Here is a 12,343-nt window from a genome sequence, read left to right as displayed (position 1 = left end):
GATTGGGAAAATTTATAGAGTAACAGATTGGTTAATTTTCCATAGATTGGTTAATTTTCCATATTATTATTAGTGTATATACTCTTTCCTACTAGTTCAATCCAATAACAAAATTCTAAGAGTCCCATGTATATTGAAAAATTAAGTCACCATCACATTAATTGTTTATTCATTGGCTCAAATAAAACCGGGGAAATCTGCTAAAGCTTTTGCCTTCAAAAGTAAGAAAAGATAAGAGAAAGTAGGCAATTTTCCCATAGTCCAGAGAAATCTGGAATGTTAAGTCGAAGAAAGATATCCGATACACTTTCTCTTCACACGTGTCTACGTACACGCGTGGTCCGACGAATCACGAACTTTCCATTCTCCCCCGTCTTATCTTTTTACGCGGGCCGAGCCCAACCCGGCTCACAATTTCCACACAAGTTATAAACCCCACTTCTCTCAAATTCTCTCACGCTAAAGTAAACCTACCAAACTTCAAGCCCAACAAAGGCGGTGCAAAAACAGTTTCAGTTTATCTGCTGCAGTTATCTGAGAGACATGTGGAACCAGGCATACCGGAAAGATGACGTGGAAGCCGGAACAAGGCCGTTGTATCCGGCGATGCTGGAAGCGCCCGAACTCCGATGGTCTTTTATTCGAAAAGTCTACTCGATCATTACTATACAATTGCTTCTCACCATTGCTGTCGCTTCCGTCGTTGTCACCGTCCATCCGATTTCTCATTTCTTCGCTACCACAAGTGCAGGCTTAGGACTTTATATTGTTCTCATCATCACTCCTTTTATCAGTATGTTGAATGTTTGAATTAATTAATTTTATGATTTTTATCTTTGATCTTTTGGGGTTTTATTTATTGGGTATGAGTAATTAATGAATTGATTGGTTGTGTTGTTGCAGCGTTGTGCCCGCTCTATTACTATCATCAGAAACATCCGGTGAACTACTTGCTTCTTGGGATTTTCACGGTTTCTCTTGCATTTACTATCGGATTAACTTGCGCATTCACCAGCGGTAAGCATTTTCTATTTGATTGTTTTGTTTTTGTTTTTGTTGTTTTTCTTTTCTTTTCTTTTTTCTGTTTTAGACATTGCGTGCGTTCTATTTCAAGTGCATTTATAATAGACGTTTACGAGTCTGTATTCTTTGGAATATTCTTCTCTTGTGGCGATGTGTTAATACAAGTCTTCGGGATTAAGTATTACGGCTACTACCTAACCATGTGATGTTCGCATTGTGTATTTAAGGGTGTCAAAATCATTTGTAAAACCGTTATTAAGTGAAGCGACTGTTAGGTCTTAGTCATGGGGTATATATTGCTATATATGCTACTATAAATATAAATAACTTGTAGTATTACGTATAATTATTAAGTGAAGAGACTGTTAGGTCTTAGTCATGGGGTATATATTGCTATATATGCTACTATAAATATAAATAACTTGTAATATTACGTATAATTATACACATACTTTGGGGCTTCAGAGATGTCTGCGTGTATAAACAGAGGCGGAGCCAGGATTTGAAGCTAATGAGCTCAAGATTCTATACCTTCTAAGTTATTGGTTTTCGTATTCAATGAATTTTTAAAGGGAAATATAGAGTTTGGACCAAAGCTACTGGGTTCGGGCGAGCCTGCGTTCGAAGCTCTAGCTCCGCCCTGTGTATAATAATGCTCTCTCCACCCATTCCTTTAGTGGGTAGTGGGTTGCAGGGAAAAGGAGGGGGAGTTTACAGTTTTGATTTTGCAATAGATATAGGTAAACAGAAATTTTCTTAATTTACTCTTTCTGCTTTCCGGTTTACCATCATATACTTTAACTTGGTGCATAAAGATACTCTGAGCTTCATTACATAATCTGCCTTAGTTTAGATCTTAGTAGTCAACAGCTATATTTGATGAAGAATATAATATAACAAGAACTGATACTCGCAGTTGATGCTCTGCGAGTACATGATGATTGCAAGGATACATTAGAAGCCATGCTTAAAGTGATGCGAAGCAGTTGTCTCTCTGTGTCATGCCTAAAGCCATGGGCTTCAGATAAATGTGTGGTTCATACTATGTCACACAAAGTTATCCCAATGAGAAACAATTGATTCTTCAAATCTCTACTTTGAGTAGTCGGATTAATACCGGCATTGTTGTAAATTGAATGTTGAACCTATTATTTTAATTGAAATTTGATAATTATAGTGCTAAATTATTCTGATTTCCATAATGCTTTTCACCTTAAGGAGGCTTGCGCATCACTTCTGGTTTTCAGTTCAAGTCTCATGAATCTTTTAGCTTCATTGTGCTTTTTGCTACATTAAATCATCAAAATATTCCGAAAGATAATATTATTGTATTTTTTGGATTGATTTTCCTTCTTGGTGAATCTTTAATGATGTTTTCTAGGCAAAGTTATCTTTAATGATGTTTTCTAGGCAAAGTTGGTTTGTTTTTAAGTTAAAACAGATAAAATATGTAATGAATCTACTGACATCTAAAAAACATCGAGACAATTGACATTACTCTTATGTACATTCACTTGGATTATACATATAAAAGAATACATCAATTTAAAATAATCAACCAAACTGTCGATTTTTTATTGTAATAATGTTGGCCAGTAAGACGAATCAGCGGGTCCTCGTGTGATAATTCATATGTCCTAAAATGATTTCTCTTATTCTAGTACTTGGTTATGTAAATCCTCTGATCAAGCTTTATGAACTTACTGAAGTCTTCTAGATTTCCTTTTGGTATTTGGGTAGGGAGAACATTTGTATCATCTGCCGGTGCTTTTCTGTGTATCATTCTGTATCTCTGGAAAATTGACGCACTTGCAATAGTGGACTTAAATCTAGAAATTGGCGACATTACTGGCATACTGACTGTTCCTACTGGTAATTGTTCAGGCAAAGTAATCTTGGAGGCAGTCATATTGACGACAGCAGTGGTGATTAGTCTGACATTATACACCTTCTGGGCGGCTAGGAGAGGCCAAGATTTCAACTTCTTGGGTCCTTTCTTGTTCGGCGCTCTCATTGTTCTTTTGGTGTTTGCGTTCATCCAGGTTTGTGAAATTTATCATTTCTTAATGTTGCTCCTCCTTACTATCCATGAAGATATGACTGCTGATCGTATTTGTTTTCTTGTTTATGGCAGATCCTTTTCCCTCTGGGTAAGATCTCAGTGATGATCTATGGCTGTCTGGCGTCGATCATATTCTGTGGATACATTGTCTATGATACGGACAATTTAATCAAGCGCTACACGTACGATGAGTATATCTGGGCTGCTATATCCTTGTATCTCGACATCATCAATCTGTTCCTTTCTCTGTTGACCGTCTTCCGGGCTGCTGACAATTAAAGAGAGAACTTGTCATACTATTCTGGATCTCTTCTCGTGCACGCTGTCCTTTTCTTTTCCTAGTGTTCCGGCTATGGATGGTCTGCTTTAGTAATCGTTATATAAATTTTTTTCCTCTAGTGGAAGTGGGATTCTTGAATTGTATATATATCTGGCAAAGATTGGCTTCCAAGCAGTGGGCTCCTCTCTGTGAGTCCCTGTGTTAAATGTTAAGGGCTAGAAAGCACTCGTTTCGACTTCAGTGCAGTGCATTATTCTACTGTAATGAATTTCACAAGATTAATGTAAACTAGCGTGAACATTTGAAACTTACTTTTAGGAAGAAATTGGTGTATGTATTTTTTATGCATTTACATTGCATGTTCACACTTAATATGATGTCATGCATGACATTATTAAGGCCATTTCCCTTCTATAAATGGTAAGGGTTTAGTTCATTTGAAATTATCTCTCACTTGCCTTCTTATCTCCTAAGGCACTTGAATCTTATTTCTCTCTTCTAGTATTTCACTTGTATTTTTGGGAGTGAAATAAAGTTTGAGTTGATTGTGTCCGAGGATTAGGCAAAAATTAAATTTTGCCGAACCTAGTTAATTTTTGGTGTTCTTTTTATTATTGTCTCATTTACTATTTATTAGCTACCTTTAGATATAGTAGTTGTGATTTAATCACTCTCTATATATTCTGCTTCCGCAACAATTGGTATCAGAGCCAAGGTTCTATCTTAGTATGCTCTGTGGTTGTAGCATAGTCTTAACTTCCACATCAGAAAAGAATTATTTTGATGTTCTGTACTCTCAGCAAATAAATAGTATCTGTAGCAAAATGGGAGATAATAAAGATGAAGAGTCCGCATCGGGTGTCAGTAATATTTCGTTGGCATCTTCGCTTATGACAAGAATTATGTCAAATGCGAAATTTGCAGTTGAAATTTTTGACGGGTCAGGACATTTCGGGATGTGGCAAGCTGAGGTTCTTGATGTCTTTTTTCAACAAGGGCTAGATATTGCCATAGAAAAAAATAAACCAGACAATATCGGAGAAGGAGATTGGAAGATTATCATCCGCGTTGCTTGTGGTATCATTCGATCTTACCTCGCAAGAGAACAGAAGTATCCATACACAAAAGAAATTTTCGCAAGTAAATTGTGGAATGCATTGGAAGATAAATTCTTGAAGAAAAACAGTCAAAATAAACTTTACATGAAAAAAAGACGGTTGCGTTTCACATATGTTCCTGGTGCTACAATGAATGATCACATCACCAGCTTTAATAAGTTAGCGACAAATTTGCAGAATATGGACGTGACCTTTAGTGATGGAGATATGACCTTAATGTTATTAAGTTCACTTCCCAATGAGTACGGGCACCTCGAAACAACTCTACTTTATGGGAATGATGATTTATCTCTCAAAGAAGTTTGTTCTGTCTTATACAGCTATGAACAAAGAAAGAGAGAAAAACAAAAGAGTGGAAAAGGAGAAGCACTGGTTGTGAGATGTCGTTCTCAAAATCATATGAGAACGAAGAAAGGAAGATCCAAGTCAAGATCCAGACCTAGAAAAGATGAATGCGCCTTTTGCCGAGAAAAAGGGCACCGGAAGAAAGACTGTCCAAAGTTAAAAAATAAGGCCAAACCTAACAATGGGAAGGCTGCCATGGATTCAAATGTAGCTGATTGTGACGATTCTGATTTCTCACTAGTTACAACTGAGCCGTTCAAACCATCTGACATATGGCTGATGGATTCAGGTTGTAGCTATCATATGTGTCCCAACATGGACTGGTTCATTGATTTTCAAGAAGGGGAATATGGAGTTATTCACACCGCGAATAAGAATTCTCTTACCGCATATGGTATTGGTTCAATCCGATTAAGGAACCATGATGGATTGATCAGAACATTAACAGATGTTCGAAACGTACCGGAATTGAAAAAAAAATCTCATTTCTGTAGGAGGCCTAGAGTCAAAGGGGCTCAAAGTCGTTGCAGAAAATGGGATAATGAGAATATGCTCCGGTACACTAGTGGTAATGAAGGGAATTCGGCGAAATAATAACATGTACCATTATCGCGGCTGTACAATTATTGGGACAGCAACAGCGATATCTAGTGATGACAAGGAGACAGAAGCAACTAAGTTATGACACATGCGCTTGGGACATGCTGGAGGAAAATCCTTGAAGATTTTATCAGATCAAGGATTGTTAAAAGAAGTAAAGACTTTCAATTTGAAGTTTTGTGAGCATTGTGTCAAGGGGAAACAGACAAAGGTTAAATTTGGAACAACAATCCATAATACTAAAGGTATTTTGGATTATGTTCACTCTGATGTTTGGGGGTGCTTCCAAAACACCTTCATTAGGTGGGAAACACTATTTTGTAACCTTTATTGATGACTTTTTTCGGAGAGTGTGGGTGTATACTATGAAAACCAAAGATGAGGTGCTGGAAATTTTTCTTAAATGAAAAGTGATGATAGAGACTCAAACAGGTAGAAAGATAAAGTGTCTTTGCACAGATAACGGTGGAGAATACAAAAATGAACTTTACAATAAAATTTGTGAAGATGATGGCATTTTGAGACATTTCACCATCAGAAATACACCACAACAGAATGGAGTGGCAGAACGCATGAACCAGACTTTGCTGGAGAAGGTTCAGTGTATGTTGTCCAATGCTGGCTTGGGCAAAGAATTTTTGGCTGAGGCAATAACATATGCATGCCACCTCATTAATCGTTTACCATCTGCCGTTATTGGAGGCAAGGCACCATTTGAAAAATGGTATGGAAAACCTCCTGAAGATTATAATTTTTTGTATGTGTTTGGCTCAATTGTATATTATCATGTGAAAGAGTCAAAATTGGATCTGAGGGCAAAGAAAACTATATTTATGGGGATTACTTCTGGAGTCAAAGAATACCGATTATGGTGTCCAGAGACAAGAAAAGTTATATTCAGCAGAGATGTTACCTTCGATGAATCTTCCATAACAGATAAGGTGACAGTTGAAGATGTCAAACAAACTGATGGTGCTTCAAAGCAGGTGGAGTTTGAGGGAAAATTAATTTTTCCAACACAGGGAGAAAACGAGGAAACGATAGAAGATTTTCCCCTGGAAGAAGAGTTAGTGGAAGGGGAGATTCCAACTCAGGAATCCCAACAACAACTTGAATCAATAGCAACCAGCAAGCCAAAAAGAACAATAAAGAAACCTATTCGTCTCATAGAGACGGTGGCTTGTGCAGCCTCAATTGTAGCTGATGGTGTTCCTACCACTTATAAAGAAGCAGTCCAAAGTTCAGAAGAAGATAAGTGGAGGATTGCCATGAATGAAGAAATGCAGTCCTTTCATCAGAATTGCACATGGAAATTGGCCAATCTCCCGAAAGGCAAGAAAGCAATTGGGTGCAAATGGGTATTTGCAAAGAAAGAAGGATTTCCTAACCAAGAAGATGTTCGCTACAAAGAAAGATTAGTGTCCAAAGGGTACGCTCAAAAGGAGGGAATTGATTACAATGAAGTATTTTCTCCAGTCGTGAAACACTCCATTAAAGTTTTGTTGGCTTTGGTAGCATAGTTGAATTTGGAACTAGTTCAGTTAGATGTAAAAACTGTATTTTTACATGGAGACTTGGAAGAGAAAATCTATATGACTCAGCCAGAAGGATTCAAAGTTGCTGAAAAGGAAAAAATGGTGTGCAAACTTGAAAAATCGTTATACGGATTGAAACAATCTTCTAAACAATGGTACAAACGATTTGACAAGTTTATGTTGCGGCAGAAGTACAGAAGAAGCAAATATGATCATTGTGTGTATTTTCGCAATCTTGAAGACGGATCTTTCATATATCTTCTCCTATACGTTGATGATATGTTGATAGCTTCCAAAAGTCAAGAGGAAATTGAGAAGTTGAAGATTCAACTAAGAAAGGAGTTTGAGATGAAGGATTTGGGTGAGGCGAAGAAAATTCTTGGCGTGGAGATAAAAAGAGATAGACATTTAAAGAAACTCTATCTATCTCAAAAAGAATACTTGAAGAGAGTAATAGATCGATTTGGCATGAATGAGAACATGAAGTCGGTTAACACTTGTTACACCCTGTGCGTCCCAAGGTGACGTAATGAATATGAGACTTTTTAATCATGATTTAAATAATTTTAAAGTCATAATATGGATATATATGATATTTGGATAGAAAATATGAAGTTTGAGAAAAATCAGATTAAAGTTGCGGAAACACCGACTAAGAATTTGCTCTGTAACAGAGTTTTTTGAGAAATATATTTCGTGTGCTATATGAGGTCTTTTCGGGATATATTATATACCAAATTGAAGGTCTTGGAATGTAATTTCCAACGCACTTAACTGTTCGTTCATACGACACCCGGATAAAACGTTATAAGCGTTGGAAGAAGGGCCAATCATAGGGTGCCAAGTAGCACCTTTTTTACTTTTAAATAAATGGGATTTTTACATCCCATCTCGTCTCTTTATCCATCTTTCCAGAGAGCTCGCCCAAATAACACCCCTAACTTTACTCTTAAACTCTCTACAAGATCTTCAAACAATATTATTATCCAGGGCACGAAATCAAGAAGCGATAACATTAAAACGATCCCTACAACGTAAGTATCGCTATATCGCCGCTCTTTTTCTTTGTAGTTTGAGTTTTGGAAGGTACTTAATAGTTAAGAAAATGTGTACTTTCTGTATTTAAATGTTTAAATATCAAGGAATGTTGATAAATTCGTTTTCTAATAGTTAGAACTCACGAGACGGTAATCGGAAGCCGTAAGTTCGAGTTATTTAACTTGTAGTGGACTGTTTTGTGGGCTGTTTCGTGTTGCCTTTGGGCTGTATATTTTTCAATTGTTTAATGGAATTTTGGAGGACAAATTGTGTAAAAACGTACCACATAATGACGGAATGGTGGGCTGGTCGTTCGTCGTTATATAGTTTTAAGTTGTTTGACACTATTTTGGTTGTCGTTTTATGTATGAAGTGATTAGGGTGTGTGGGTTGTTTTGTGGTATATTGTGATGGAGATAAGGTTGGAAAATGATGCTTACATTTTGTTATTATTGTGTTCTTGTTGTTTTTGGTATACGGTATTGGAGAAGGGCCTAGTTACAGGGGAGATGCTGCCCAAATTTACGTAAACGAGCTACTAGTTTAAGTTGAGGACTTAGCCTTTACTCAGCACTAATTTTGAATCTCCTTATGATGTGGTAGATTGAATTGAGTTGTTTGAAGAATTTCTTGGAAGGTATTAAGGACTCAATGGAGTTAAGGTATGTTAAGGCTATCCCTTCTTTCTTTTTGGCATGATCCAAATGATACAAACGAAACGAGCAAAATATGCAACTTTCATAAATGACTATATTCATAAAAATATAGCTAATTTTATATAGAGGTGCTCAGTTTACAGCTAATTTCTGGAGGTCCTTCCAAAAAGGATTGGGGACTCAGATAAGTTTTATTTATATCATTTCATCCCAAGACAGACGGTCAGGTTGAACGTACAATTCAGACACTAGAGGATATGCTACGGGATTGTGTGATGGACTTCAGGGGTAACTGGGATTATCATCTTCCACTTATTGAGTTCGCATATAATAATAGTTATCATTCCACCATTCAGATAGATCCATACGAAGCTCCTTACAGACGGAAGTGTAGGTCACCTATCAGATGGTTCGAGATTGGGGAAACTAAGTTAGTAGGACCAGAGTTGGTACAACAGGCAGTTGAGAAGATTAAGTTTATAAGGAAAAGGATATTAGCAACACAGAGTCGTCAGAAGTCCTATGCAGATAATCGACGGCGAGACTTGGAGTTTCAGGTAGACGACTGAGTAATCCTAAAGGTATCACCGATGAAAGGCGTTATGAGATTCGGTAAGGAAGGAAAGCTTAGCTCTCGGTACATTGGACCTTATAAGATTATTTGCAGAGTAGGCCAAGTAGCATATGAATTAGACATGCCTTCAAAATTGGAGTCTGTACATCTAGTATTTCATGTGTCTATGCTCCGTAGGTGTATTTGAGATCCCTATAAAGTCATTCTAGTTGACGATGTTTAGGTCACAAGTAGCTATCATATGAGGAAGCTCCCATTGCTATACTAGATAGACAAGTTCAGAGATTAAGAACTAAGGATGTAGCTTCAGATAAAGTACTTTGGATTAACAATAATATGGAGGTGATGACTTGGGAAGCTGAAGAAGAAATGAAGACTAGGTATCCTCACTTGTTTCCACCTCCGGAGTAGGATCAGACTAAGACATCACAGCCTTTAGGTACGTCAATGGTACTTGATTCTTATGTTAGATATTGTTATTGGTCGTGTGAGGCCATTGGTGTTATTGATGATTGTGGACCTGTGTGGCTTTGTATTGTTGGGTTTTCTGTGTGACAAGTTGGTAGTAGTACCGTTACAGAGGAGACTCTGCCAAAATTTCTATAGATTTCTGAGAGTTTAACATTCGAGGACGAATGTTTCAAAGGGAGGAAGATTGTTACACCCTGTGTGTCCCAAGGTGACGTAATAAATATGATACTTGTTAATCATGATTTAAATAATTTTAAAGTCATAATATGGCTATATATGATGTTTGGATAGAACATATGAAGTTTGAGAAAAATCAGATTAAAGTTGTGGAAACACCGACTAAGGATTTACCCTGTAACAGAGCTTTTTGAGAAATATATTTCGTGTGCTATATGAGGTCTTTTTGGGATATATTATATACCAAATTGATGGTATTGGAATGTAGTTTCCAACGCACTTAACCGTTTGTTCATACAACACCCGGATAAAATGTTATAGGCGTTGGAAGAAGGGCCAATCATAGGGTGCCAAGTAGCACCTTCTTGACTTTTAAATAAATGGGATCTTTACATCCCATCTCGTCTCTTTCTCCATCTTTCCAGAGAGCTCGCCCAAATAACACCCCTAACTTTACTCTTAAGCTCTCTACAAGATCTTCAAACAATATTATCATCCCGGGCATGGAATCAAGAAGCGATAACATTAAAACAATCCATACGACGTAAGTATCGCTATATCGATCATCCCGGGCACGGAATCAAGAAGCGATAACATTAAAACAATCCCTACGACGTAAGTATCGCTATATCGCCTCTCTTTTTCTTTGTAGTTTGAGTTTTGGAAGGTACTTAATAGTTAAGAAAATGTGTACTTTCTGTATTTAAGTGTTTAAATATCAAGGAATGTTGATAAATTCGTTTCCTAATAGTTAGAACTCACGAGACGGTGATCGAAAACCGTGAGTTCGAGTTATTTGACTTGTAATGGACTGTTTTGTGGGCTATTTCGTGTTGCCTTTGGGCTGTATATTTTTCTACTGTTTAATAGAGTTTTGGAGGATAAATGGTGTGGAGAAACACCACATAATGACGGAATGGTAGGCTGGTCGTTCGTCGTTATATATTTTTAAGTTGTTTGACACTACTTTGGTTGTCGTTTTATGTATGAAGTGATTAGGGTGTGTTGGCTGTTTTGTGATATATTATGATGGAGATAAGGTTGGAAAATGATGCTTACATTTTGTAATTGTTGTTTTCTTCTTGTTGTTGGTATATGGTATTGGAGGAGGGCCTAGTTACAGGGGAGATGCTGCCCAAATTTACGTAAACGAGCTATTAGTTTAAGTTGAGGATTTAGCCTTTACTCAGCACTGATTTTGAATCTCCTTATGATGTGGTAGATTGAATTGAGTTATTTGAAGAATTTCTTGGAAGGTATTAAGGACTCAATGGAGTTAAGGTATGTTAAGGCTATCCCTTCTTTCTTTTTGGCATGATCCAAATGATACAAACAAAACGAGCAAAATACGCAACTTTCATAAATGACTATATTCATAGAAATACTAGGGGCGTCTATATTCTTGATTCCCTATGTGAATTAATATTATATCATTTATTCATGGGTCTCAGAAAAATACGTATTTGATAAAGTTTGTCCGAAAGGCATATTGATTTTATGATATTCGAGAGATCTTATTAACGTATTTCTTATGCATTTCATGCATTTATACATGTACATTGACCCATGACCAGAAGGCATTATATATGCGTATATTATATGTATATGAGATATGGAAAAAGGTTAAGACGTTATATATGCATCACCACCTAATTAGATGGTATACGTTGATGATTTTGCCCACAGTGGCTAAGATGATATGATGTGATGCCCTCAAGAGGCTTGATGATGATATGTACGCATATACCTATGCATGGTATGGCATTTATACGCACATGCATGACATTATAAATTTTTTTAATGATTCACAGAGCTATTCAGAATTACAGGTTGAGTTCTTTACTCCATATTTCTTTCATGTCTTTTATATACTACTGTCATGCCTTACATACTCGGTACTTTATTTGTACTGACGTCCCTTTTGCATGGGGACGCTACGTTTCATGCCCCCAGGTCCCGATAGACAGGTTGAGAGTTCTCCTAGTAGGCTATCAGCTCAGCAGAAGGTGTTTGTGCACTCCACTTGCTCCGGAGTTGCCTATTTGGTCAGTATGATTTGAATATGTATTATTTGGTATGGCGGGGCTCTATCCCGACCTTTATGATATTTATGTACTCTTAGAATCTTGTAGACAGATGTCATGTATACGGATACTAGTATGGCCTTATAGGCCAGTACGTCATATGTATAAGTCAGTATATCAAGTTGGGTCACCCTATATTGAGTATTTTCTCATGTTTTATTCTACTTATCTCACGACACCTCTCCGACTCAATTATCTATGATAGTATGATACGAAAGATACGTTGCGTTGGTACTCGATTGAGTAAGGTACAGGGTGCCCGTCGCGGCCCATCGGTTTGGGTCATGACAACACTCCTCTTGCTCCTCACTTTAAGCTTAGTGTTGCTATGTCACCGAAGAATGAAGTTGAACGAGAGTATATGTCAAGAGTGCCATATG

General features: G+C 37.1%; 1 protein-coding gene across 1 annotated transcript; it reads left to right on the top strand.

Annotated features, from left to right (window-relative positions):
- Positions 1-424: 424 nt before the first annotated feature.
- On the top strand, positions 425-3,808 carry LOC104110486 (protein LIFEGUARD 2-like). The gene is made up of 4 exons (XM_009619998.4): positions 425-793; positions 904-1,017; positions 2,908-3,065; positions 3,158-3,808. Exons 1-4 carry the CDS (start codon positions 544-546, stop codon positions 3,362-3,364), a joined length of 729 nt encoding a protein of 242 aa, XP_009618293.1. The 5' UTR covers positions 425-543; the 3' UTR covers positions 3,365-3,808.
- The last annotated feature ends 8,535 nt before the right edge of the window (positions 3,809-12,343 follow it).

The sequence above is a fragment of the Nicotiana tomentosiformis genome, chromosome 1, assembly GCF_000390325.3.
Source record: "Nicotiana tomentosiformis chromosome 1, ASM39032v3, whole genome shotgun sequence".
In the NCBI taxonomy this organism is placed as follows: Eukaryota; Viridiplantae; Streptophyta; class Magnoliopsida; order Solanales; family Solanaceae; genus Nicotiana; species Nicotiana tomentosiformis.
The sequence above is the reverse complement of the archived record's forward strand: the minus strand, read 5'-3'. Positions and strand labels throughout refer to the sequence as shown.

Bases quoted from the DNA above. Each gene is read 5' to 3' on its own strand.
- LOC104110486 (XM_009619998.4), top strand. From the start codon at position 544: ATGTGGAACCAGGCATACCGGAAAGATGACGTGGAAGCCGGAACAAGG. The intron at 1,018-2,907 runs GTAAGCATTTTC...GTAATTGTTCAG, and splicing joins AACTTGCGCATTCACCAGCG to GCAAAGTAATCTTGGAGGCA. The intron at 3,066-3,157 runs GTTTGTGAAATT...TGTTTATGGCAG, and splicing joins TGGTGTTTGCGTTCATCCAG to ATCCTTTTCCCTCTGGGTAA.